General features: G+C 60.8%; 7 protein-coding genes across 15 annotated transcripts; 6 read left to right on the top strand and 1 right to left on the bottom strand.

Moving 5' to 3' along the window:
- The first annotated feature begins 29 nt into the window (after positions 1–29).
- On the top strand, positions 30–2,743 carry LOC308232575 (uncharacterized protein). Of its 2 annotated transcripts, XM_080639792.1 has the most exons (5): positions 30–283; positions 791–815; positions 903–956; positions 1,158–1,231; positions 1,832–2,743. In XM_080639792.1, the coding sequence occupies exons 1-5, from the start codon at positions 107–109 to the stop codon at positions 2,003–2,005; spliced, it is 504 nt and encodes a 167-aa protein (XP_080495918.1). In that variant the 5' UTR covers positions 30–106; the 3' UTR covers positions 2,006–2,743. The 2 variants fall into 2 exon arrangements, with proteins under 2 accessions (XP_080495918.1, XP_080495919.1); XM_080639793.1 differs by lacking the exon at positions 903–956.
- A 55-nt stretch (positions 2,744–2,798) lies between these two features.
- Positions 2,799–4,458, top strand: LOC308232576 (histone H3.3A). Of its 2 annotated transcripts, XM_080639795.1 has the most exons (4): positions 2,799–2,939; positions 3,272–3,415; positions 3,488–3,641; positions 3,972–4,458. In XM_080639795.1, exons 2-4 carry the CDS (start codon positions 3,288–3,290, stop codon positions 4,098–4,100), a joined length of 411 nt encoding a protein of 136 aa, XP_080495921.1. In that variant the 5' UTR covers positions 2,799–2,939; positions 3,272–3,287; the 3' UTR covers positions 4,101–4,458. The 2 variants fall into 2 exon arrangements, with proteins under 2 accessions (XP_080495921.1, XP_080495920.1); XM_080639794.1 differs by lacking the exon at positions 2,799–2,939 and having other exon boundaries at positions 3,117–3,415.
- Positions 4,459–4,607: 149 nt separating this feature from the next.
- DMAC2 (distal membrane arm assembly component 2) lies at positions 4,608–7,731 on the top strand. 2 transcript variants are annotated; one of them, XM_080639790.1, is made up of 6 exons: positions 4,608–5,095; positions 5,214–5,323; positions 5,720–5,800; positions 5,957–6,090; positions 6,779–6,941; positions 7,033–7,290. In XM_080639790.1, exons 1-6 carry the CDS (start codon positions 4,907–4,909, stop codon positions 7,172–7,174), a joined length of 819 nt encoding a protein of 272 aa, XP_080495916.1. In that variant the 5' UTR covers positions 4,608–4,906; the 3' UTR covers positions 7,175–7,290. The 2 variants fall into 2 exon arrangements, with proteins under 2 accessions (XP_080495916.1, XP_080495917.1); XM_080639791.1 differs by lacking the exon at positions 5,957–6,090 and having other exon boundaries at positions 7,033–7,731.
- A 222-nt stretch (positions 7,732–7,953) lies between these two features.
- Positions 7,954–14,024, bottom strand: BCKDHA (branched chain keto acid dehydrogenase E1 subunit alpha). Of its 4 annotated transcripts, XM_080639784.1 has the most exons (9): positions 13,803–14,022; positions 13,500–13,652; positions 12,087–12,173; positions 11,528–11,636; positions 11,282–11,443; positions 10,999–11,205; positions 10,248–10,389; positions 9,546–9,717; positions 7,956–8,469 (listed from the first exon to the last, which is right to left on the bottom strand). In XM_080639784.1, exons 1-9 carry the CDS (start codon positions 13,875–13,877, stop codon positions 8,251–8,253), a joined length of 1,326 nt encoding a protein of 441 aa, XP_080495910.1. In that variant the 5' UTR covers positions 13,878–14,022; the 3' UTR covers positions 7,956–8,250. The 4 variants fall into 4 exon arrangements, with proteins under 4 accessions (XP_080495911.1, XP_080495908.1, XP_080495909.1 ...); XM_080639782.1 differs by having other exon boundaries at positions 7,955–8,469; positions 10,999–11,443; positions 11,532–11,636; positions 13,803–14,024; XM_080639783.1 differs by having other exon boundaries at positions 7,955–8,469; positions 10,999–11,443; positions 11,528–11,596; positions 13,803–14,024.
- EXOSC5 (exosome component 5) lies at positions 13,938–15,752 on the top strand (the record flags this gene model as incomplete). 2 transcript variants are annotated; one of them, XM_080639787.1, is made up of 6 exons in its annotated part: positions 13,938–14,100; positions 14,176–14,289; positions 14,363–14,463; positions 15,170–15,310; positions 15,391–15,480; positions 15,566–15,752. In XM_080639787.1, 6 exons carry the CDS (start codon positions 13,938–13,940, stop codon positions 15,656–15,658), a joined length of 702 nt encoding a protein of 233 aa, XP_080495913.1. In that variant the 3' UTR covers positions 15,659–15,752. The 2 variants fall into 2 exon arrangements, with proteins under 2 accessions (XP_080495913.1, XP_080495912.1); XM_080639786.1 differs by having other exon boundaries at positions 14,363–14,484.
- Positions 15,753–16,593: 841 nt separating this feature from the next.
- B9D2 (B9 domain containing 2) lies at positions 16,594–17,581 on the top strand. 2 transcript variants are annotated; one of them, XM_080639788.1, is made up of 4 exons: positions 16,594–16,711; positions 16,802–16,898; positions 16,966–17,107; positions 17,198–17,581. In XM_080639788.1, the coding sequence occupies exons 1-4, from the start codon at positions 16,608–16,610 to the stop codon at positions 17,515–17,517; spliced, it is 663 nt and encodes a 220-aa protein (XP_080495914.1). In that variant the 5' UTR covers positions 16,594–16,607; the 3' UTR covers positions 17,518–17,581. The 2 variants fall into 2 exon arrangements, with proteins under 2 accessions (XP_080495914.1, XP_080495915.1); XM_080639789.1 differs by having other exon boundaries at positions 16,638–16,711; positions 16,982–17,107.
- Positions 17,582–18,176: 595 nt separating this feature from the next.
- Positions 18,177–23,942, top strand: TGFB1 (transforming growth factor beta 1; the record flags this gene model as incomplete). The annotated part of the gene is made up of 4 exons (XM_080639781.1): positions 18,177–19,618; positions 22,577–22,746; positions 23,407–23,524; positions 23,859–23,942. Coding segments are annotated over exons 1-4 (727 nt in total), but the record flags the coding sequence as incomplete, so codon positions are not given.
- Between the last annotated feature and the right edge of the window lie 140 nt (positions 23,943–24,082).

Raw genomic sequence — 24,082 nt, 5'->3', positions numbered from 1 at the left:
TCAATCACTGGTTACTAGTGGCAATCAATCACTGGTTATACCGGGATCAATCACTGGTTACACTGGGATCAATCACTGGTTACACTGGGATCAATCACTGGTTACAATGGGATCAATCACTGGTTACAATGGGATCAATCACTGGTTACACTGGGATCAATCGCCGCTCCCCCTTGCGCAGGGGGCGGAGCTTAGGGCCAGCCCCGGGGCAGGGCCAGCCCCGCGCATGCGCATGCGCAGTCGCAGCCATGGCCGCGCGGATCCAAGTCTCCGTTGTCTACTGGTATGCGGGGGTCCCTGTTTTGGGGGGCCCCTTTGCTCTCTATGGGGGGGTCACTCTTTTGGGGGGGGTCCCTGTGTCGGGGGGGCCCCACTGCTCTCTATGGGGGGGGTCCCTGTGTTGGGGGGGTCCATTTGCTCTCTATGGGGGTCCCTGTGTTGGGGGGTCCATTTGCTCTCTATGGGGTCCCTGTGTTGGGGGGGTCCATTTGCTCTCTATGGGGGGGGGTCCCTGTGTTGGGGGGGTCCATTTGCTCTCTATGGGGTCCCTGTGTTGGGGGGGTCCATTTGCTCTCTATGGGGGTCCCTGTGTTGGGGGGTCCATTTGCTCTCTATGGGGGTCCCTGTGTTGGGGGGGGTCCATTTGCTCTCTATGGGGGTCCCTGTGTTGGGGGGGTCATTTGCTCTCTATGGGGGTCCCTGTGTTGGGGGGGTCCATTTGCTCTCTATGGGGGTCCCTGTGTTGGGGGGGTCCCTTTGCAGGCCCCCCCCACTGATTCTCCCCCCATAGCGGTGCCTGAGGCTACAAACCCAAGGTGAGCCCTGAGTGCCCCCCCCGGCCATTGCCCCCCCCCCCCAATCCAACACTGGGGTGACCCCCCCCCCCCCCCCATCATTCCCAGTTCCAGCAGCTGAAGCAGGAGCTGGAGCGGCGCTTCCCGGGAGTGCTGGAAGTGGTGAGGGGGGGGCGCATTATGGGGGTCACCCATTGGGGTGATGGGGGGTCACACATTGGGGGGGGGTCTCACATTGGGGTGATGGGGGGGGGTCTCATCCATTGGGGGGATGATGATGGGGGGGGTGTCCCCCATTGGGGTGATGATGAGGGGGGGTCTCCCCCATTGGGGTGACCCCCCCATGTCTCCCCCCCCCCGCAGCAGGGGCAGGGCACGAAGGAGGTGACGGGATGGTTCGAGGTGACGGTGGGGGGCGCCTGGTGCACTCTAAGAAGGTGGGTGCCCCCCCCAACCCCCCCCATTGGGGGACCCCCCCGCTTCACCCCCTTTCCCTTCTGTTTTCCTCTGTTTCCCACCTTCTTCCCATTCATTTCCTCCCCTTCCCCACTCTTTTCCCTGCCATATTCCCCTTTTCTCCCCCTTTCCTACCATTTCCCCCTCTTCCTTCCCATTTTCCCATCCCTTCCCTATCACTTCCCCCCCTTCCCACTCTTTTCCTGCGATATTCTCTGCTCTTCCCTATGCTATTCCTCCTCTCTCTTCCATTCCCATTTCTTCCCTTTCTCCTTCCCCTTTCCCTCCTATTCCCACCTCTTCCCATTCCCAACTCTTTCTTTCCATTTCCTCCTCTTCCCAACCTCTCCCCTTCCATTTCCCCCTATTCCCACCTTTTCCCTTCCCATTTCCCCCTATTCCCACCTTTTCCCTTCCATTTCCCCCTATTCCCACCTTTCCCCTTCCATTTCCCCCTATTCCCACCTTTTCCCTTCCATTCCCACCTTTCCCTTTCCATTTCCCCCCTATTCCCGCCTCTTCCCTTCCATCCCCCCCTTCCCACTTTATCCCTCCCCATTCCCAATCCCATTCCCCCCCAGGCCGGCGCCGGCTTCGTGGACTCGGAGGCCAAGCTCCAGCGCATCCTCACGCCATCAGCGCCCTCCTGCCCCCCATGTAACCCCCCCCCGGCCATTCCCAACGCCATTCCCGGCATTCCCAACGCCATTCCTGCTCCCGCCGCGCTCCATGACGGGAACAGCCGAAAGCAATGAGGTTGATCCCGGATTCCCGCGCGGCGCCGGCGGGATCCAGCCCCGATCCCGATCCCTTTTCCCGCTGGTTGATCCCCGTCTCCGCTGCCCGCTCACCGGCAGGAGCCCACCGGGATTTAAGGCTTTTCCTCTTCATGTCTATGGAATCCCCTCCTGCTTCAGGGAATAAACGCATGGAAAACTGACCGGGAATGGGCTTCGGGCGCTGCATTCACCTCGGGGCGGCTGTGCTGACCGGAGCAGTTAAACCGGAACCGGAGGCGTTAAAACCGGTACCGGAGCCGTTAAACCGGTACCGGAAGCATTAAACCGATACCGGAGGCATTGAACCGGTAACGGAGCCATTAAACCCTTTACTGGAGGCATTAAACCCGGCCCGGAGCCGTTAAACCGGTACCGGAAGCATTAAACCCGGTACGGGAGCCGTTAAACCTGGTACAGGAGGCATTAAAGTCGGTACCGGAGCCGTTAAACCCGGTATCGGAAGCATTAAACCGGTACCGGAGGCATTAAACCGATACCGGAGGCATTGAACCGGTAACGGAGGCATTAAACCGGCTACCGGAGCCATTAAACCCGGTACCGAAGCCGTTAAACCGGAGGCATTAAACCGGTACGGGGGGCAGTAAACCCGGTACCGGAGGCATTAAACCGGGTACAGAAGCCATTAAACCCGACCCCGGGGGCCCCGAACAGCTCCATCGCCGTTCTCAACCCCCGCACCAAGATGGCGACCGTCCCGCCTCACCTCAGCCGCACACCCCCCCCCGCCGCGGTGCACGACGGGTAACGCGCGGCCGCCATTTTGTGCCGGGAAAGGCGGGAAGGGAGCGGGAGCAGCGGCAGCGCCAACGCGGGGCCTTCCCCTTTCCCCCCCCCCCGTTTCCCCCGTCCCCAACAACGGCACCGGGGCCGCCGCCCGCCGGGCTCGGAGGTAACGGAGCTGCGGGGCCGCGGCCGCTGTCCGGTAACGGCGGCTGCGGTATGGGGAGGGGGGGGCCTCGGCGCTGGGGTCATCTGAGGAGACGCTTCCCTTAATCCCGCCTTCCGCCTAGAGCCGGGCGCTGATTGGCTGAGCGTCGCGTCAGTCCAAGGCGGTGCGCACAGCCATTGGTCGAGGGGGTGTTTTGGAAGGGCGCGGAGGGCTGCTGGGAGTTGTAGTCCGAGAGGCGCTGAGGGAAGCGGTGGGGCCTGCTCCGCGGTGCGGCCCCGCTGTCCCGTTCCCCGCGGGGCCGACCCGGGTTCGCTTCCCCCGCCCCGCGGCAGGCTCTGAGCGCCCGCTATGGCTCGTACGAAGCAGACAGCGCGGAAATCCACCGGCGGGAAGGCGCCAAGGAAGCAGCTGGCCACGAAGGCGGCCCGGAAGAGCGCTCCGTCCACGGGGGGGGTGAAGAAGCCGCATCGCTACAGGTACCGGAGTAGGCCTCGGGGGTGGGCCTCGGCCTCGCGTTACCGCGTGTAACCGCCGCTCCCCTCCCGTAGGCCGGGCACGGTGGCGCTGCGGGAGATCCGGCGGTACCAGAAGTCCACGGAGCTGCTCATCCGGAAGCTGCCGTTCCAGCGCCTGGTGCGGGAGATCGCGCAGGACTTCAAGACCGATCTGCGCTTCCAGAGCGCCGCCATCGGGGCGCTGCAGGTCCGGGAGCGGCCCCCCCCCATAGCGCCTTTCCCCCCCCCATAGCGCGTTTCCCCCCCCCCATAGCGCGTTTCCCCCCCCCCATAGCGCCTTTCCCCCCCCATAGCGCCTTTCCCCCCCCATAGCGCCTTTCCCCCCCCCCATAGCGCCTTTCCCCCCCCCATAGCGCCTTTCCCCCCCCATAGCGCCTTTCCCCCCCCCATAGCGCCTTTCCCCCCCCCATAGCGCCTTTCCCCCCCCCATAGCGCCTTTCCCCCCCCTTATCCCGTTCCCCCCCCCTTATCCCGTTCCCCCCCTTATCCCATTGCCTCCGGCCACCAATCCCGGCAGGAAGCCAGCGAGGCCTACCTGGTGGGGCTCTTTGAGGACACCAACCTCTGCGCCATCCATGCCAAGAGGGTCACCATCATGCCCAAGGACATCCAGCTCGCCCGGCGCATCCGTGGGGAGCGGGCTTAAGGCAGGAGAGGTTCCAGCTGGGATTTGGGATAAAGGGAAGGCGGGGGAATGGGATGGGGGGGGGGAAGAGCGTTTTGGGGCCCCTCCCACCACCGAGATCCCCCCAATCCCATTGGATTTAGGACGCTTTTGGGTTTCTTTGCCCTCTTTTTGTACACGTTTGAGTTCCCTCCTTGGGGCCGAGCTTTGGAATTCCCGCGTTTTCTACACAATCCCGATGGATTCTTTTTGGGAAGGGCGGGGGGGGCTGGCACAGAAGTGGGAATTTGGGGCTGATTCCAGCTTCTTATCCCTGGGGTCTTCCCGGCTTTGTACCAGTGCTAGAATAAAGGGAACCCAGTCACATTCCCTGGATGAATCCCAGCTCCACGGTATTCCTTATGGAATTGCGAGGGTGGGGCGGGATTCCAAAGGGATCCAAAGCTGGATCACCCCCTGGTATTGATGTGGTTGCTCCCAACACACCCCCCCCGCCTCTGCCTTGGACCGGTCCAATGGGGGTGAGGGGCTGTGGGGCCTGAGGATGGAGCGTTCCATTCCCAAAACGGGGGGAGCAATGATGGAGAGGGAAATGGATCCATTGGGATAGAAATAGAGGGGTTTAATCCATAAATATAGGAGTTTAATCCATAAATATAGGGGGTTATTCCATAGGGGGGTCCTTCCACACGGAGGGGTCTATGGGGGGGTTCCATAGGGTGGTTCCTGCCCCCCCCCACGCAGCACAGATGGATCCATGGGGGTGGGATCAGGGTTAATCCGGATTTAAGGCACTAATAAAGGGATAAGGGGGGGGACGGAGTGGGATGGAGCCTGTAACATGGGGAGGGGCACAATCCCAATGCATCCCAGTACATCCCAATGCTCTCTGCGCCCCCCCATTCCCCCCCCATGTGGAGGTGGCCGCGCCACCAGGGGGCGTGGCCTCCCGCTGGCGTCTACGCCACACCACGTGGCTAGCACATGACACATCCAACATGGCGGCGCCCAGGGCGGTAAGTTACCGCCGTGCCCCTGGAGATGTCCTATTCCCCCCCTCCCCCGTTATTTCCGGGTCACCTCCGTTATTTCCGGGTCACCCCCCCCATTTCCGCCTCCCTTCCGTGCCCGCAGGGCCTGGCGCACCGGCTCCTGCAGGGCCTCAGCCGCTGGTTCTATGACGCGGAAGCGGCGCTGGATTGGGCCCAGCGCCTGCGGCGGGTGCGGCTGCACCGGATGAACGCGTGCGTGGGGCCGGACCCACACTTAGGGGGCGGTATCCCTCTTATGGGGCGGGAGCTCACTTATGGGGCACGGGGGTGTTCACTTATGGGGAGGGACCCTGCACTTATGGGGTGCAGGGGGAGGGGTGGGATTGGGGAGCCCCAATGGGTGGGGTGGGAGGGGGGGGTTGCATCCGGCCCCATACATGTGGGGCAGAGCCGTAAGGGTTGCATCCAGCCCCATATGTGTGGGGCAGAGCCATAAGGGTTGGCTGCAGCCCCATACATGTGGAGCAGAGCCATAGGGATTGCACCCAGCCCTATACGTGTGGGGCAGAGCCATAGGGGTTGGATGCAGACCCATACATGTGGGGCAGAGCCATAGGGGCTGCACCCTGCCCCACATCCCCCCTATAGGACCCACGTGTACCTGAGGGACATCTATGGACCCAACGTGGCTGCTGCTGCCTTGACCCTGTCCTTGGGGGGGTCGGTCAGGTGAGGCCCTGCCCCACACTTAGGGGGGGGATTCCCTGTGCCCCGTAAGTGTGGGGCAGGCCCTGACGCCCCTCCCTCCCCATAGATTCGAGGGGCAGGGGGTTCCCTGTGCCCCATAAGTGTGGGGCAGACCTTAACCCCCCTCCGGCCCCATAGATTCGAGGGGCAGGAGCAGTGGCTGCGGCCCCAGGGCCGGTGGCAGCCGCAGCTGCTGCAGCTCCGCAGCGCCCCCGTGCGGGGCCTGGACCTCAGCGCCTGCCCCATCACCTACAGCGGCCTCGAGAGCCTGGGTGAGAGCACGGGGAGCCCATAGAACCCTATGGGACCCCTATAGAACCTTATGGGATCCCTATAGAACCCTGTGGGACGCTATAGAACCCTATGAGATCCCTATAGAACCCTGTGGAACCCTATAGAACCCTATGGGAGCCCTATAGAACCCTGTGGGACCCCACAGCCCCCTAAAGGACCCCAAATATCCCTATGGAACCCCTGTATAGCCCTGTGGGCCCCCAAATACCCCTATAGGACCCCCATAACCCCCTATAGGACACCTATAACCCCATGTAGCCCCCCATATCGCCCTACAGAACCCCCATATCCCCCTATAGACCCGTATGGGACCCCTGTAGCCCCTATGGGACCCCTATAGACCCCTATGGGACCCCCATATCCCCCTATAGGATGCTCATATCCCCCTATAGACCCCTATGGGACCCCTATAGCACCCCCATGTCCCCCTATAGGACCCCTATAGCACCCCCATATCCCCCTATAGGACCCCTATATCCCCCTATAGGACCCCTATAGACCCCTACGGGACCCCCATATCCCCTTATAGGACCCCCATATCCCCCTATAGGACCCCTATGGGACCCCCATATCCCCCTATAGGACCCCTATAGGACCCCTATGGGACCCCCATATCCCCCCATAGCCCCTATAGGACCCCCATAGCCCCTTCCCCCCCCCCCCCAGCGTCGCTCCCGCGCTTGGCGCTCCTGGACCTCAGCGCCTGCCCCCACGTGGACGATTGGGCCCTGGCGCGGCTGCACGCGCTCGGCCCCTCCCTGCGCGCGCTCTCGCTCTCGCGCTGCCCCCGCGTGACCGAGCGCGGCTTGGCCACGCTGCATCACTTCCGGTGCGTACCAATAGGGAGCCGGGGGGGGGGGGGGCGGTGTTGGAACAATCCCTATGGGAATGGCGCCGTTCCCGTGCCCTTTATCCCATAGGGAATTGCGGTACCTGGATGTGAGCGGCCTCGCCGTGCCCAACCCGGGCCTGCTGCGGATCCTGCTGGAGGAGATGCTCCCGGGATGCCACATTGTGGGAATGGAGCTGGAATCACCCCCCTCACCCGCAGGGACAACGTAAACGGGTCCCGCTCCCCCCCCCCATTAAACGCATGGATTGGAGGCTTCCATGGGGAGCTATTGATGGGATTTGGGGTTATTCCCTATAGGAAGTGATGGGATTGGGGGGGAATTCCCTCTTCCCACCGCATTCCAGCCCCCAAAAGGGTAGATCCCGCTCTCCAAGGGGTTATTCCCACCTTTTTGGGGTTAATTCCCCCTTTTTTTGCCATTAATTCCCCATTTTTTGGCCTCAATTCCCCCTTTCTGGAGCCAATTTCCACTTTTGTGGCATCAATCCCGGCTTTTTGGTGTCAATTCCCTTTGTTTTGGTAAAACTCCTCCATTTCTGGTATAAATCCCCCTATTTTTGCTGTCAATCCCCCCTTTTTTCTATAATCCCCCTTTTTTTGCAGCGTATTCCTGCTTTTTGGTGCCAATTCCCACTTTTCTGCGTCAACTCCCCTTTCTTCGGTGTAAATTCCTCCTTTTGGGGGTAAATTTCCTCCGTTTTGGGTAGAAATCCCCCTTTTTAGTGCTAATTCCACCCTTTTTGGCCTCAGTTCCCCCCTTTTTTTTGTCATCATTCCCCCTTTCTGCCCTCATTCCCCCCTTTTTGCTGTTAATTCCCTCTTTTTTGGGTAAAATCCCTCCAGGTATAAACCCCCCTTTTTTGCCCTCATTCCCTCCTTTTTGCTGTGAATTCCCCTTTTGGGTAAAATTCCTCCATTTTTGGTACAACCCCCCCCTTTTTTAGTGTCAATTCCCCCTATTTTCGCATCAATCCCCCTTTTCCACCATTATCCCGCCCTTTATTGCCCTTCACCCCCTTTTCCCTTCCCAAATCCCAATCCCTTTCCCCGCCGTTGCGCGGCGAGGGGGGGGGGAAAATCCGTTTCTGTCCATTGATGCCATTGGGACCCCCCCCGGGCTACACTTGGTTTGCCCCATCCTCCCCCACCGCGCACCGCTGGGCGAGCCCATTGCGACTCCGGGGGGGGGGGGGCGCCTGTTTCAGGTTCAGGGCCCTGTTTCAGGGGTTCTCTCCACATTGGGCAGCGCTGGGCGAGCCCATTGCGGGTGCAGGAAGGGGGGGGTTCAGGGCTGTACTGGGGAGGGCTCCGGTCCCGCTATAGGGGGGTCCCCCCCGGTCTCGAAGAGCTCCATGGGGTAGTGCTGACCGTAGCGGCGGAGGTGCTGCTGGAGCGCCCCCCGCTGGCGCCGCAGGTGAAGCGGCAGCTCCCGGTACACGTCCGTGAAGAGGAGCTGCGGGGCCGGCTTCGGCAGCCGCTCGGCGGCGCTGAACGACTCCAGGACCTGCGGGAACGGAGGGGATCGGGAAGGGGTCGGGAAGGATCGGAAGGGGTCGGAGGGGGGAATCGGAAGGGGTCGGAGGAAATCGGAAAGGTTCGGGGAGGACGGAAAAGGATCGGAAGGAATCGGAGGGGGGAGGATCGGAAGGGTTCGGGGGGGACGGGAAAGGATCGGAAGGGGTCGGAAAAGATCGGAGGGGGGGATCGGAAAGGTTCGGGAGGGATTGGAAAGATTCGGAAGGCATCGGAAAGGGGGCGGGGTGGAATCGGAGGAGATCGGAAAGGTTCGGAAGGGACCGGAAAGGCTCGGAGGGGATCGGGTATGGGCACGAAGGGACTCGGATCCCCGCCCCGCCTCGGGAAGGTGGAAGCGCCCGGGCCCGCGCACCCCGCTCCATGGGCTCCAATCCCAGTGATTCCGATCTGGATCCCACTGATCCCGCCTCAAACCCCAGGATTCCCCAACAGCCCCGTGTGTTTTCTTCCCCAAATCCCAAGAATCCAAGGGATCCTGCCCCCAAAATTCCCAGGATCCCCCTCCATGAACCTCCCAAAACCCCTTTTCCCATCCCATTCCCAACCTATTCCCACCTCATTCACAGCCCATTTCCCTCCCACTCTCCATCCCATTCCCACCCCCCATTCTTACGCTATCCTCCCCATTCCCGACCCATTCCCACCGATCCCCAACCCATTCCCGCCCTACTCCTCATTCTTATCCTATCACCCCCATTCCCACCCCATTCCCACCCCATCTCATTCCCCCCCATCCCGTTCTCAACCATTCCCACCACATCCCATCCCCATCCTATCCCATTCCCGCCATTCCCACCCTACTCCTCATTCTTACCCTATCCTCCTCATTCCCACCCCATCCCCATCCCATTCCATTCCCACCCCATTCCCACCTTTTCCCATTCCCACCCTTGCCCATTCCCACCCCATTCCTGCCCTATCCCATTCCATTCCCACCCCATCCCACTCCCATCCATCCCCATTCCCGCACCATCCCATTCCATTCCCATCCTATTCCCACCCTTTCTCACCCCACCCCATTCCCACCCCATTCCCGCCCCTCACCATCCTGCGGGAGCTCTCCCGCCAGCCCTTCTCCTGCTCCTCGTCCCACCAGCCCCTGCGGAGCAGGAAGTGCCGCAGGCGGGAGATGGGGTGGTCCTGCTGGTCCCAGTAGTGCACCTCGTCCACGGAGCGGTACGCCGAGCTGTCGTCGCTCGTGCTGTGGTGCCCGATCCTGGCGGCGGGAATGCCGTGGAGCAGCGGGAATTGGGGGGGGGGAAAAGGCGGGTTTGGGGCGGGAAGAGGGGCATTTGGGGCTGGGAAGTGCGGATTTGGGGCGGGAAGAGTGGGATTTGGGTTGGGAAGAGTGAGAATTGCGATGGAAGAGTGGGATTTGGGGCGGGAAGAGTGGGATTTGGGGCGGGAAGAGTGGGATTTGGGGTGGGAAGAGTGGGATTTGGGGCGGGAAGAGTGGGATTTGGGGTGGGAGAGTGGGATTTGGGGCGGGAAGAGTGGGATTTGGGGCGGGAAGAGCAGGATTTGGGTCTGGAAGATGCGGATTTGAGTGGGGAAGAGCAGGATTTGGGTCTAGAAAACGCGGATTTGAGTCGGGAAGAGTGGGATTTAGGTCAGGAATAGGATTTAGGTCTGGAAAAGCCGGATTTGGGTCGGGAATAGCAGGATTTGGGCCAGGAAAGGCTGGATTTGGGGCAGGAAGAGCGCGATTTGGGTGGGGAAGCCCCGGGAACGCCATCCCCCGGGTACCTGTAGGTCATGGCCTCGATGAGCACGGGCCGGTTCTCAGCCACGGCGCGGCGCCGCGCTTCCCGCGTCACCTTGTACACGGCAAAGACGTCGTTGCCATCCACGCGGATGGAGAGGAGCCCATAGCCGGGCCCGCGCGCCGCTGCGGGACGAGGGCAGGAATGGGCCATGGATATGGCCACAGGCCGGGGCCGCATCCCTCCCTTTCCCATGTTCTGGGTCCCACATCCCTCCCTTTGCCATGTTCCGGGTACTGCATCCCTCCCTTTGCCATGTTCCGGGTTCCACATCCCTCCCTTTCCCATGTTCTGGGTCCCACATCCCTCCCTTTGCCATGTTCCGGGTTCCACATCCTTCCCATTATCACGTTCTGGGTCCCACATCCCTCCCTTTGCCATGTTCCGGGTACTGCATCCCTCCCTTTGCCATGTTCCGGGTACTGCATCCCTCCCTTTGCCATGTTCCAGGTACTGCATCCCTCCCTTTGCCATGTTCCGGGTACCGCATCCCTCCCTTTGCCATGTTCCGGGTACCGCATCCCTCCCTTTGCCGTGTTCCGGGTCCCACATCCCTCCCTTTACCATGTTCTGGGTACCGCATCCTTTCCCTTATCCCGTTCTGGCTATCGCATCCCTCCCTCTGTCATCTTCCAGGTCCCACATCCCTCCCTTTGCCATGTTTTGGGTACCGCATCCCTCCCTTTCCCCCATTCCACGTCCCCCTCTCCCCGCATCCCACCCCGTTTCCCTACCGATGCCGTCGCCGCGGTACTGCTCGGAAGTGGGGGTGGAGATGGCGTAGCCGTTGTTCCTGCAGAAGAACACGATGGGGCACTCGAGGGTGGCGGCGAAGTTGAAGCCGGCGTGAGCGTCCCCTTCGCTGGCCGCCCCTTCCCCGAAGTAGCAGATGACGGCGCGGTTGGCATCCGCCCGCTTGATGGCATAGGCGGCTCCCACGGCTGAAAGGGCACCGGGATGGTCGGGATCACGGGCGAACAGCGGGGAACGGCGGCAACGGGAGGAGGGAAGCGGCACCTTGAGGGATCTGCGTGGCCAAGGGCGACGAGATGGTGACAAAGTGCCGCTCGCGGCAGCCGTAGTGCACCGGCATCTGCCGCCCTTTGCCCGGGTCCTTGCTGTTCCCGTAGCACTGCGCCATGAACAGATCCAACGGGTACCCCCGGTACATGAGGACGCCTTTAAGGAGAGGGTGAAATGAGGGGAGGGACCCCCAAAATCAGACCAAAAAGGGGGGGATTCCCTTCCCCCCCCCCAATGTACCTGCCTCTCGGTACTGGCCAAAGACCAGGTCGGTGTCGTCGAGCGCGGCCGCGCTGCCCACATGGGTGCCTTCCTCGCCATAGTTGGTCATGTAAAAGGAGATGCGGCCCTGGGAAAGGGGGGAAAAGGGGGATTTGGGGGGGAAAAGGGGGATTTGGGGGGGAAAAGGGGGATTTGGGGGGGGAAGGGGGAATTGTGGGGGAAAAGGGGGAATTGTGGGGGAAAAGGGGGAATTGTGGGGGAAAAGGGGGATTTGGGGGGGGAAAAGGGGATTTGGGGGGAAAAGGGGGATTTGGGAGGGGAAGGGATTGGGGGGGGAGGGGGGATTTGGGGGGGAAAAGGGGGATTTGGGGGGGGAAGGGGGAATTGTGGGGGAAAAGGGGGAATTGTGGGGGAAAAGGGGGAATTGTGGGGGAAAAGGGGGATTTGGGGGGGGAAAAGGGGATTTGGGGGGGGAAAAGGGGGATTTGGGAGGGAAAAGGGGGATTTGGGGAGAGGAAAGGGGGATTTGGGGGGGGAAGGGGGCATTTGGGGTTCCCCCTCTTGGGATGGGGTTTACCTGGCGCTGGGACTCATACAGGATGCGGTCCATGGTGTTGAGCAGGGTCATGGTCTTGTAGAGCTTCAGCACCAGCTCCTTGGGCAGCTTTGGGGGGGTTCATACGTGTTGATAGCGTGTTTGGGGCATCATCCATGTTGATAGCATGTTTGGGGTCATACATGTTGATAGCATGGTTGGGGTGTCATACATGTTGATAGCATGTTTGGGGTCATACATGTTGATAGCATGTTTGGGGTGTCATACATGTCGATAGCGTGTTTGGGGCGTCATACATGTTGATAGCATGTTTGGGGTGTCATACATGTTGATAGCATGTTTGGGGTGTCATACGTGTTGATAGCATGTTTGGGGTGTCATACATGTTGATAGCATGTTTGGGGTGTCATACGTGTTGATAACGTGCATTTGGAGGATCGGATCACACGTGTTGATACCGTGCTTGCAGACTCACACACGTTAATAACACATATGTCAAGCGCCATACATACTAATAACATGTATTTGGGCAACCATACATCTTGATAGTGCCTTATATATTGTATACGTTAATAACATATATTTGGGGGTTCATACATGTTGATAACATGTTTTGCAATCATGCACATTAAGAACATGTATTTAATAACTCATATATGCTAATACTATGTATTTATGAAGTCCTACATGTTGATAACATGTATTTATGAAGGCGTACGTGTTGATAACATGTTTTAAGGGTTATGTGTGTTAGTAATATGTATTTGGGGGCTCATACACGTTAATAACATGCATTTTGGGGTTCATACCTGCCAATAACGTGTATTGGGGAAGTCCTACATGCTCATAATGTGTATTTGGCCATTCATACATGTTAATAACATGTATTTGAAAGGTTATATATGCTAACAACATGTATCTAGGAAACTCTACACGTTGATAGCGTATATTTAGGGGCTCATGCATGTTAATAATGTGTTTTGGGAACCATACATGTTCGTAGCATGTATTTTGGGGGTCATACATGCTAATAGCGTGTATTTGGGAAGTCCTACATGTTGACAGCATGCATTTGAGGAGTCATACATGTTAATAACATGTATTTGGGGGGGTCATACACATTAATAACATGTATTTGAGGAACCATACGTGCTAATAACATGTATCTGGGAAGCCCTACATGTTGATAGCATGTATTTGGGGGGTCATACATGTTGATAACATGTTTTCGGGGTCACACATGCCAATAACATGTATTTGGCGGCTCATACACGCCAATAACACGTATGTGGGAGACCATACACGCTAATAACATACGTTTCAGGGGTCACACGTGTCCATAGCATGTATTCGGGAGCTCCCACATGGGAACGGCAGGGGTTTGGGGGCTGATCCCTGTGGATACCGCGGCTCCCGGGCCCTGCCGGGCCTGACCTGGGGGTCCTCGCTCTGGCGCAGGATGTGGCCCTGCCGGTCCATGACGCGGTACACGGGGATGCCGGAGATCACGTTGGGCTGGATGAACTCCAGGCGCTCCGCAAACTCCGCCGAGGCGCCCGGGAATTGCGGCTTCTCCTCCGGGAATTCCTACGCGAACAACGGAAGGAATGGAGCGTCCCCAGAGCGGCCTCAGGACCCGCTCCGCACCCCCGCCACAGGGCCAATGGCAGCCGGTATAGGGCTATGGGGAGCGGGGCTATCGCGATGTGGGGCTATCGTGATATGGGGCTCACTCACCGCGGTGCCGAACCCGCGCAGCCGCGTCTTCAGCAGCGGCGCTCGCAGCGCCCTCAGCGCCGCCATGGCCGCCATCTTGCCTTCGTGGGCGTGGCCTCGGCGGCGGCGGGGGGGTGTGGCGGGAAGGCGTGACCAATGGGAGAGCGCGCTGCTGCGCCGCCTGCGGGCCGCCACCAATGGGAGGCCGCGGTGTTGCAGGAGGCGAAGATGGCGGCGGGCAGCGGGTGCTGCTTGAGGCCTTTCTCCTGCGAGCTGGGGCTCTTGTCGCGGCCCGACGGCTCCGCCGCCTTCCTGCAGGGTGCGGGCCCCTTCCCGGCGCCTTCCCCCGTTTCCCCCCGCTGCCCCCGGCCTCACCGGCTTGCTCTTTCCGCAGGCGATACCTCAGTGCTGGCCGCGCTTTACGGCCCGGCCGAGGCCAAAGGCAACCGGGAGCTCCCGGAGCGGGCGGCGCTGGAGGTGCTGCTGCGGCCTAAAGTGGGGCTGCCGGGTAGGTGCTGCCCCACGGAGCGGCCCTTGGAGGGGCTCCGGGCTCCGGTTGAGCCCCTTTGGTGCCGTTGCAGGCGTCGGGGAGCGGAGCCGGGAGCAGCTCCTGAGGCAAACGTGCGAGGCGGTGCTGCTGGGGCGGCTGCACCCGCGCTGCTCCGTGAGCCTCGTGCTGCAGGTGCTGGGGGACAGCGGCTCCGTATCCTAAGGAAGGGGGAAAAAGGGGGGTTTGGGGTGGAAAAGGGGGGTTTTGGGTAAGAAAGGGGGAGTTCGGGGCGGAAAGAGGGGTTTTGGGGTGAGAAAGGGGAGTTTGGGGTGGAAAAGGGGGGGTTTGGGGGGTGGAAAGGGGGGTTTGGGGGTGAGAAAGTGGGGGTTTGGGTGGAAAAGGGGGAGTTTGGGGTGGAAAAGGAGGAGTTTGGGGGGGGAAAATGAGGGGTTTGGGGTGGAAAAAGAGGGGGTTGGGGTGATAAAAGGGGGTTTAGAGTGAAAAAAGGGGTTTTGGGGGAAGGGAAGGGGGGGTTTTGAGGGGAAAAGGGGGAGTTTGGGGGGGGAAAAGGGGGTTTTGGGATGGGAAAGAGGTGTTTTGGGTGGAAAAGTGGGGGTTTGGGGAAGGAAAAGAGTTTTGGGGTGGGAAAGGGGTTTTGGGGACAAAAAATGGTGGGTCCGGGGAGGGAAAGGGGAGCTTTGGGTTGAAAAGTGAGGATTTGGGGTGGAAAAAGTGGCATTTTAGGGTAGAAAATGGGGTTTAGGGATTGAGAAGGGGTTTTGGGGTGCAGAAAGGGGACTTTGGGGGTAAAACGGGGGGATTTTGAGGTGGAAAATGGTGATTTTTGGCCCTGTTCTCCTCTTGGGGCCCCCCCTTTGTCCTTAACCCCCGCCGGCAGCTGCTCTCGTGCTGCCTGAATGCTGCCTGCATGGGGCTGCTGGACGCGGGCCTGCCCCTGGCCTCCCTCTTCTGCGGTGTCACCTGCGCCCTGCACCCCGACGGCTCCCTCGTGCTGGACCCCAGCACCCGGCAGGAGCAGGTGGGTGCTGGGGGGGGGGGTCACCTCAATCCCATTGGACCCCCTCAGAACCATTTTACCCGCCCCCTTTTCCATTGCAGGAAGCTCGTGCCCTGCTCACCTTCGCCATCGACAGCGCCGAGAGGAAGGTGCTGATGGCGAGCACCAAAGGGACCTGCTCCGTGGAGGAGGTGGGGGGGCCCTGAGCCCAAAGGGGGGGGGTATGGGTGCTATGGGGGGGGTACCCATCACAGCACCCCCTTTCCTCTCCCCCAGATGCAGCAGTGCATCGCTGCGGCCCAGAGCGCCGCCGACACCATCTTCCAGTTCTATCGTGACTCCATACGGAGGAGGTATTCCAAGTCGTGACATGGAATCACCCCACTCTCCCCCCCCGGGGGCAGCTGGACTGCCCCATGGGGCCCCGCACACAGTAAAGGACCCCCCAGCCCCACACCGTGGCTCTGAGTGCACCCATTGATGGATAGGGGAGCTTTACGTGTCCGGGGGGGGGGGTGGCATCCAAGATGGCGGCGCCCAAGACGCCGTACAGCACCTTAGATACTGGTGCGTCCAAGATGGCGGCGCCCAGGTGCCGTACACAATGGTGGGGGCACCCCAGGCTCTGTACAGCATTGCCTAGGTGCTGGAGCATCCAAGATAGCGGCCTCCACGGTGCCATACTGCTCCTCTTAGATGCTGGTACACCTAATATGGTGGGCCCCGAGTGCTGCACACAAAGATGGCGGCGCCCAAGATGCCGTACAGCGCCCCTTAGATACGGGTGCATCCAAGATGGCGGCGTCCAAGTGCCGTACGCCCAAGATGGCGGCGCCTAAGGTGCCGTACGGTACAGACTACATGGTGGTGCGTCCAAGATGGCGGCGCCCAACTACCGTACACACAAGGTGGCGGCACTCCAGGCTCTGTACGGCAATGCCTCGGTGCTGGTGCATCCCGGATGGCCCCGAAGGTGCCATACTGCCTTTCCTAGATGCTGGTACGCCTAATACGGTGGCCTCCAAGTGCCGTACGCAAGATGGCGGCGCCTAAACTGCCGTACAGCTGTCCCTGGGTGCGCGTGTACGCAAGATGACGGCGCCCGGTTTAGTGCCCCGTACATCCAAGATGGCGGCGCCCAAGGTGCCGTACAGAGCTCCCCGGATGCTGGTCCACCCAAGGTGGCGGCGCCCTGTTTCCTGACCTCCTTAGACCCAAGATGGCGGCGCCCGCGCCGCTCCAGCGATGAGAGCCGCCCTGACGGGGCCCTCAAGACGGCGTCACCCTCCCTGGGCGGGGCTTACGGTGGCACCAGCCAATGGGGTGGCGGCGTGAGCACGGCGCGCGCGTTGCCGCGGCAACGCGCGCCGGAAGTGCGCGTGCGCAGAGGCCGGTCGGGGTCTGCAGCGGCGGGCGCTGGAGGTGGGTGCAATGGGGGGGGCAATGGAGGGGGATATGGGGGTGCAAAGGGGGGGGCACTGAGCGTGTCCTCCCCCATTGCCCCCCCCATAGCCCCCCCCCATGGCGGAGCTGCACCTCCTGGGCCAGATCGTGGGGGGCAGCGGCTTCCCCCAGCGCCGCCTCTTCTGCAAGTGGGGGCTGCAGGCGGGTGAGTGGGACCCGGAGCCCCATAGAGCCCCCGTAGAGACCATAGAGCCCCATAGAGCGCCCCACAGCGCCCTTGCCCCGCAGGCGCCGCCTGGCGGCCGCTCTCGGGCCTCACCTCGGGCCAGACGCACGTTGATGACCCGCAGGCCGATGACGTCACTTACTGGAGCCACCCCATCGACGTGCACTACGCCACCAAAGGCCTGCAGGGTGCGTGCGTGTGTCCGTCTCCCGTCCCCCCCCCCATATACGTGTCTTAGCATGTCCTTAGCATGTTCTAAGCGTGTCCCATGCGCGCAGGGTGGCCGCGGCTCCACGTGCAGGTGTGGCACCAGGACGGCCTAGGCCGCTGCGACGTGCTGGGCTACGGCTTCTGTCACGTGCCCTCGGCGCCGGGCCTGCACTCGGTGCGCTGCGTCACGTGGCGCCCCCTGGCGGGCTGGCGGGACCGGGCGCGGCGGCGCTGGGTCGGGGGCGGGGCCAGGCTCGCGCAGCCGCAGGAGGCGGCGGGGGGCGGCGGGGAGCGCTTCCGGTTACGGAGCGAGGCGGCCGGGAGCGTCCACTTGCAGCTGGGGGTGGTGCTCAGGCACTTCGGGCGCTTCGGCGTGCGCTGCGCATGAGCGGAAGTGGGGAGCCCCCCCCCCCTCCCGCCCCAGGGCGGTGCACTTGGTACGGTCCGGGCTTGTGCTGCGGGCGGGCGGCAACGGGGTCCTATAGGGGCGGGAGGGGGCAATGGGGCTCTATAGGGGTGGGACATTGGGGTTCTATGGGGTGCAATGGGGCTATATAGGGGTGGGAGGGGGCAATGGGGTTCTATAGAGGTGGGACATTGGGGTTCTATGGGGTGCAATGGGGCTATATAGGGGTGGGAGGGGGCAATGGGGCTCTATAGGGGTGGGAGGGGGCAATGGGGCTCTATAGGGGTGGGACATTGGGGTTCTATGGGGTGCAATGGGGCTATATAGGGGTGGGAGGGGGCAATGGGGTTCTATAGGGGCGAGAGGGGGCAATGGGGCTCTATAGGGGCGAGAGGGGGCAATGGGGCTCTATAGGGGTGGGACATTGGGGTTCTATGGGGTGCAATGGGGCTATATAGGGGTGGGAGGGGGCAATGGGGTTCTATAGGGGTGAGAGGGGGCAATGGGGTTCTATAGGGCGGCAATGGGGCATTGGGGTTCTATAGGGGTGGGATGGGACATTGGGTTCTATAGGGGGGCAGTGGGGCTCTATAGGAGTGGGAGAGGGTAATGGGGTTCTATAGGGGGGCAATGGGGCATTGGGTTCTAGAGGGGGGCAATGGGACTCTATGGGAGAGGGCATTGGGGTCCTATAGGGATGCAATGGGGTTCTATAGGGATCGAACGGGACATCGAGGTTCTGTAGGGGCGCATTTGGCTTCTACAGGGGCTGCAATGGCCCCCCTGTACCCCCTTGTACCCCATAAAGCTCCTTCCCCCCCCCCGTCCCGCGTTGGTTTCGTCCGGGGGGCCCAAACACGCGGGGGGTGGGGGGGGAGGGCGGAAACGTCCCAGACGCGGGGGGGGGGGGTCCCGTTTCCTTCCCCTCCCCCCCCCGTGACTCAGTTTCGCCGCCTCCAACAGAGCGGAAGGGGGGGGGAGGGGGCGCCTTTAACCCCCCCCAAACGCCTTAAACCAACCCCCCCCTCCCCCCCCCCCCGTTTCCTGGGTGGGGCCGCCCCGTTTGCGTTTTAAACCCGCCGGGAGGGAGCGGAACGGGAACGGAGCGCGGGGGAGGGGCGGTGGCTCCGAACGCTTCAGCGCCGGGAGGGGGGGAACGGGTGGGGGGGGAGCGTTTGGGACCGTTTGAAGGCGTTTGGAACCATTTGCAAGCGTTCGGGACCGTTTGCAACCCTTTCAAACCGCTTGAAAGCGTTTGGAACCGTTCGCAAGCGTTCAAGACCGTTTGCAAGCGTTTGGAACCACTTGAAAGCATTTGGGACTATTTGCAAGCGTTTGGGACCGCTCGAAAGCGTTTGGAACCGCTTCAAAGCTTTTGGAGCCATTTGCAAGCGTTCGGGACCGTTTGGAGCCGCTTGGGACTGTTTGAAGGCCTTCGGGACCGTTTGCAAGCGTTCGGGACCATTTGAAGCGTTTGCAACCACTTGAAAGCGCTTGGGGCCGTTCGCAACTCTTTGAAACCACTTGAAAGCGCTCGCTCGGAGCCGCTCGGAAGCGCTCGGAGCCTTCGGGAGCCGTTCGGAGCCGTTCGGAGCCTTCGGGAGCCGCTCGGAAGCGCTCGGAGCCGCTCGGAGCCTTCGGGAGCCGCTCGGAGGCGCTCGGAGCCTTCGGGAGCCGCTCGGAACCGTTCGGAGGCGCTCGGCAGCGCCGTGCGCGCCCCCGCGGGGGATGAAGCCGCCGCCGCTGCTGGCGCTGTCGTTGGCGCTGGCGGCGCTGGGCGCGGCGCGCGCGCTCTCCACGTGCCGCTCGCTGGACCTGGAGGCCGCGCGCCGGAAGCGGATCGAGGCCGTGCGGGGCCAGATCCTGAGCAAGCTCCGCCTGAGCGCGCCCCCGCCCGCCCCTTCCTCCCCCCCCCCCTCCTCCTCCTCCTCGGAGCCGGCGCTGCCCGAGGACGTGCGCGCGCTCTACAACAGCACGTGGGAGCTGCTGCAGCAGGAGCGCGCCCGAGGGGCGCCCCCGCCCGGCCCGGAGGACTACTACGCCAAGGAGCTGCACCGCTTCCCTATGGAGCCCCCCGGAGAGGGTGAGGAAGGGTCCGGGAAGGGGGGGGGACGGACACCCTAAGGGCATCGCTATGGGGGTACTAATGGGTGTTCTTATGGGCATCCTATGGGTACCGCAGTGGGGGTCACAATGGGCATCCCTATGGGTGTTCCGATGGGTGTTCCAATGGGTGTCCTTATGGGTACCACAATGGGGGTCCCTATGGGCAGCACTATGGGTATCTCAATGGGCATCACTATGGCTGTCCCTATGGGTACCATTCTGGGTGTCCCTATAGGTATTACTATGGGAGTCGCTATGGCTTTCCTAATGGGTATCCCGATGGGCACCCCAGTGGGTGTTCCAATGGGCATCCCTATGGGCATCCCAATGGGATGGGTACCTATGGTTACTCCAATGGGCATCCCTATGGGCATCGCTATGGGTATCCCAACGGGCACCCCAATGGGTGTTCCAGTGAGCATCACTAGGGGTGTCCCAATGGGTACCACTATGGGTACCCCAGTGGGCATCCCTATGGGCATCCCAATGAGCATCACCATGGATACCCCAGTGGGCATCCCAATGAGCATCACTATGGATACCCCAATGGGCATCCCAATGGATATCCCAATGAGCATCACTATGGATACCCCAGTGGGCATCCCAATGAGCATCACTATGGATACCCCAATGGGCATCCCAATGGATATCCCAATGAGCATCACTATGGGTACCCCAATGGGCATCCCAATGGATATCCCAATGAGCATCACTATGGATACCCCAATGGGCATCCCAATGAGCATCACTATGGATACCCCAATGGGCATCCCAATGAGCATCACTATGGGTACCCCAATGGGCATCCCAATGGATATCCCAATGAGCATCACTATGGGTACCCCAATGGGCATCCCAATGGATATCCCAATGAGCATCACTATGGATACCCCAATGGGCATCCCAATGGATATCCCAATGAGCATCACTATGGGTACCCCAATGGGCATCCCAATGGATATCCCAATGAGCATCACTATGGATACCCCAATGGGCATCCCAATGGATATCCCAATGAGCATCACTATGGGTACCCCAATGGGCATCCCAATGGATATCCCAATGAGCATCACTATGGATACCCCAATGGGCATCCCAATGGATATCCCAATGAGCATCACTATGGGTACCCCAATGGGCATCCCAATGGATATCCCAATGAGCATCACTATGGATACCCCAATGGGCATCCCAATGAGCATCACTATGGATACCCCAATGGGCATCCCAATGAGCATCACTATGGGTACCCCAATGGGCATCCCAATGGATATCCCAATGAGCATCACTATGGGTACCCCAATGGGCATCCCAATGGATATCCCAATGAGCATCACTATGGATACCCCAATGGGCATCCCAATGGATATCCCAATGAGCATCACTATGGGTACCCCAATGGGCATCCCAATGGATATCCCAATGAGCATCACTATGGATACCCCAATGGGCATCCCAATGAACATCACTATGGGTACCCCAATGGTCATCCCAATGGATATCCCAATGAACATCACCGTGGGTACCCCAATGGGCATCCCAATGAGCATCACTATGGATACCCCAATGGGCATCCCAATGGATATCCCAATGAGCATCACTATGGATACCCCAGTGGGCATCCCAATGAATATCCCAATGAGCATCACTATGGGTACCCCAATGGGCATCCCAATGAATATCCCAATGAGCATCACTATGGGTACCCCAATGGGCATCCCAATGAGCATCACTATGGATACCCCAATGGGCATCCCAATGAGCATCACTATGGATACCCCAATGGATATCCCAATGAGTATCACTATGGATACCCCAATGGGCTTCCCTATGGATATCCCAATGAGCATCACTATGGGTGTCCCAATGGGCATTCCTATGGGTCTCTGTATGGGCATCGCTATAGGCACCCTATGGGTGTTGCTAAGGGCACCCCAAGGAGCATCCCAATGGCACCCTGATGAGCTTCCTTATGGATATCCCTATGGATATCGCTATGGGCACCCCAATGGGTGTCCCTATGGGTTGGGGCACCCACGGGAGCGCTGCTGGGGGGGTTTATGGGTGCTCAAGGGGGGGGGAGCACATTCAGGGTTCCCCCCCCCGAGGCTGCTCCGGTCCTGGCGCATCCGGATGTTGTGGTTTCCTGAGTGATGCCCGGCTCTGGGGGCCGGAAAGGGGGGGAGGGGAGGTGCTATGGGTCCCTATGGGGTCTCTATGGGTCCCCGTGGTCTCTATGGGGTCTCTGTGGGTGTCTGTGGGTCTCTGGGCATCAGTATGGGTCCCAATGGATCTGTATGGATCCCTATGGGGTCTCTATGGATCTCTATGGGTCTCTGTGGGGTCCCTGTGGGGTCTCTGTGGGTCCCTATGGGGTCTCTGTGGGTCCCTATGGGGTCTCTATGGGTCCCTATGGGGTCACTATGGGGTCTCTGTGGTTCCCTATGGGTCCCTATGGGGTCTCTATGGGTCTCTCTGCGTCCCTATGGGGTCTCTGTGGTTCCCTATGGGTCCCTATGGTTCCCTATGGTGTCTCTGTGGGTCTCTATGGGTCCCTAAGAATCCTTATGGGGTCTCTATGGGTCCCTATGGATCCTTATGGGGTCTCTATGGGTCCCTATGGGTCTGTCTCTATGGGTCCCTATGGGTCTCTGTGGGTCTCTCCCTATGGGTCTCTATGGGTCCCTATGGGTCTCTCCCTATGGGGTCTCTATGGGGTCTCTATGGGGTCCCTATGGGTCCCTATGGGTCTCTGTGGGTCTCTCCCTATGGGTCCCTATGGGTCCCTATGGGTCTCTATGGGTCTCTCTCTATGGGTCCCTATGGGTCCCTATGGGTCCCTATGGGTCCCTATGGGTCTCTATGGGTCCCTATGGGTCCCTATGGGTCCCTATGGGTCCCTATGGGTCCCTATGGGCTCCCTCTCTCCCCGCAGGCTCCCTGGGCCGCGGCGCCCCCGCCGGCCGCGCGCTGCTGCTGCGCTTCAACGCCTCGCGCATGCGCGCCGAGCTGGGCCGGGGGGCGCTGCTGCACCGCGCGGAGCTGCGGCTGCTCCGCCAGAGGGCGCCCGAGGGCGGCGACCAGCAGCGCCTCGAGCTCTACCAGGTACCCCCCCCGCGTAATGGTACAGTCCTGGGTATGGGAACCCCTCCCCTATGGGCAATGGAACAGTCCTGGGTATTGGAATCCCCACTATGGGCAATGGGATGGGTTTTGGGGTCCAGGGATGGATTTGGGGTCCCTGGGTTTGTTTTGGGTCAATGGGGGGGGTTTGGGGTCAATGGGGGGGGTTTTGGGGTCAATGGGGAGGGTTTTGGGGTCAATGGGGGGGGTTTTGGGGTCAATGGAGGGGGTTTTTGGGTCAATGGAGGGGTTTTGGGGTCAATGGAGGGGTTTTTGGGGTCAATGGGGGGGGTTTGGGGGTCAATGGAGGGGTTTTTGGGGTCAATGGAGGGGGTTTTGGGGTCAATGGGGGGGTTGGGGTCAATGGAGGGGTTTTTGGGGTCAATGGGGGGGGTTTTGGGGTCAATGGAGGGGTTTTTGGGGTCAATGGAGGGGTTTTTGGGGTCAATGGGGGGGGTTGGGGTCAATGGAGGGGTTTTTGGGGTCAATGGGGGGGTTTTGGGGTCAATGGAGGGGTTTTTGGGGTCAATGGGGGGGGTTGGGGTCAATGGAGGGTTTTTGGGGTCAATGGGGGGGGTTTTGGGGTCAATGGAGGGGTTTTTGGGGTCCCCGTTGTGAGCGGGGGGTCCCCTCTCCCCGCAGGGCTTTGGCAACGCCTCCTGGCGGTACCTGCAGGGCCGCTGGGTGCGGGCGGCCCCGGACGAGGAGTGGCTCTGGTTCGACGTCACCGAGGCCGTGCAGCAGTGGCTGGGGGGCAGCGGTGATGCATGGGGGGGGCACAGGCAATGGGGTCCCAATGGGCACCCAATGGGTATCTCAATGGGCACCCAGTGGGGTCCCAATGGGCACCCAAAGGCACCCAGTGGGCACCCCAGTGATCATCCCAATGGCACCCAATGATTACCCCAATAGGCACCCAATGGGCACCCAGTGGACACCCAATGATCATCCCAATGGCACCCAGTGGGCACCCAATGATCACCCCATTGGGCACCCAATGGCACCCAATGATTACCCCAGTGGGCACCCAATGGTCACCCCAATGGGCACCCCAATGGTCCCCCCCATCCCCTCTGACCCCTCTCTCCCCATAGACCCCATGGGCACCTTCAAGTTGAGCGTCCATTGCCCCTGCGACGAGCCGGGGCCGCCCCCCCCCATGCGGATCACCTTCGAAGGTACCACTGCGGGCCCGGGGGGGGTGTTTTGGGTTCAATTCGGGTGATTTTGGGTCTGAGGTGGGTGCGGGGGGGGGTGTTTTGGGTTCAATTCGGGTGATTTTGGGTCTGAGGTGGGTGCGGGGGGGGGTGTTTTGGGT

The sequence above is a fragment of the Psittacula echo genome (genome assembly GCF_963264785.1).
Source record: "Psittacula echo genome assembly, contig: SCAFFOLD_185, whole genome shotgun sequence".
NCBI lineage: Eukaryota > Metazoa > Chordata > Aves > Psittaciformes > Psittacidae > Psittacula > Psittacula echo.
The sequence above is the reverse complement of the archived record's forward strand: the minus strand, read 5'-3'. Positions and strand labels throughout refer to the sequence as shown.

Bases quoted from the DNA above. Each gene is read 5' to 3' on its own strand.
- BCKDHA (XM_080639782.1), bottom strand. From the start codon at position 13,877: ATGGCGGCCATGGCGGCGCTGAGGGCGCTGCGAGCGCCGCTGCTGAAG. The intron at 11,637-12,086 runs GTAAACCCCATC...CCCCTTTCCCAG, and splicing joins TGTATGAGTCCCAGCGCCAG to GGCCGCATCTCCTTTTACAT. The intron at 9,718-10,247 runs GTACCCGGGGGA...TCCCGCCGCCAG, and splicing joins ATCGAGGCCATGACCTACAG to GATCGGGCACCACAGCACGA.
- B9D2 (XM_080639788.1), top strand. From the start codon at position 16,608: ATGGGGTGGCGGCGTGAGCACGGCGCGCGCGTTGCCGCGGCAACGCGC. The intron at 16,712-16,801 runs GTGGGTGCAATG...CCCCCCCCATAG, and splicing joins TGCAGCGGCGGGCGCTGGAG to CCCCCCCCCATGGCGGAGCT. The intron at 16,899-16,965 runs GTGAGTGGGACC...AGCGCCCCACAG, and splicing joins CAAGTGGGGGCTGCAGGCGG to CGCCCTTGCCCCGCAGGCGC.
- LOC308232576 (XM_080639795.1), top strand. From the start codon at position 3,288: ATGGCTCGTACGAAGCAGACAGCGCGGAAATCCACCGGCGGGAAGGCG. The intron at 3,416-3,487 runs GTACCGGAGTAG...CCCCTCCCGTAG, and splicing joins AAGAAGCCGCATCGCTACAG to GCCGGGCACGGTGGCGCTGC. The intron at 3,642-3,971 runs GTCCGGGAGCGG...CAATCCCGGCAG, and splicing joins CCGCCATCGGGGCGCTGCAG to GAAGCCAGCGAGGCCTACCT.
- DMAC2 (XM_080639790.1), top strand. From the start codon at position 4,907: ATGGAGCCTGTAACATGGGGAGGGGCACAATCCCAATGCATCCCAGTA. The intron at 5,324-5,719 runs GTGCGTGGGGCC...TCCCCCCTATAG, and splicing joins CGGCTGCACCGGATGAACGC to GACCCACGTGTACCTGAGGG. The intron at 6,091-6,778 runs GTGAGAGCACGG...CCCCCCCCCCAG, and splicing joins CAGCGGCCTCGAGAGCCTGG to CGTCGCTCCCGCGCTTGGCG.
- LOC308232575 (XM_080639792.1), top strand. From the start codon at position 107: ATGGGATCAATCACTGGTTACAATGGGATCAATCACTGGTTACACTGG. The intron at 816-902 runs GTGAGCCCTGAG...CATCATTCCCAG, and splicing joins CCTGAGGCTACAAACCCAAG to TTCCAGCAGCTGAAGCAGGA. The intron at 957-1,157 runs GTGAGGGGGGGG...CCCCCCCCGCAG, and splicing joins TCCCGGGAGTGCTGGAAGTG to CAGGGGCAGGGCACGAAGGA.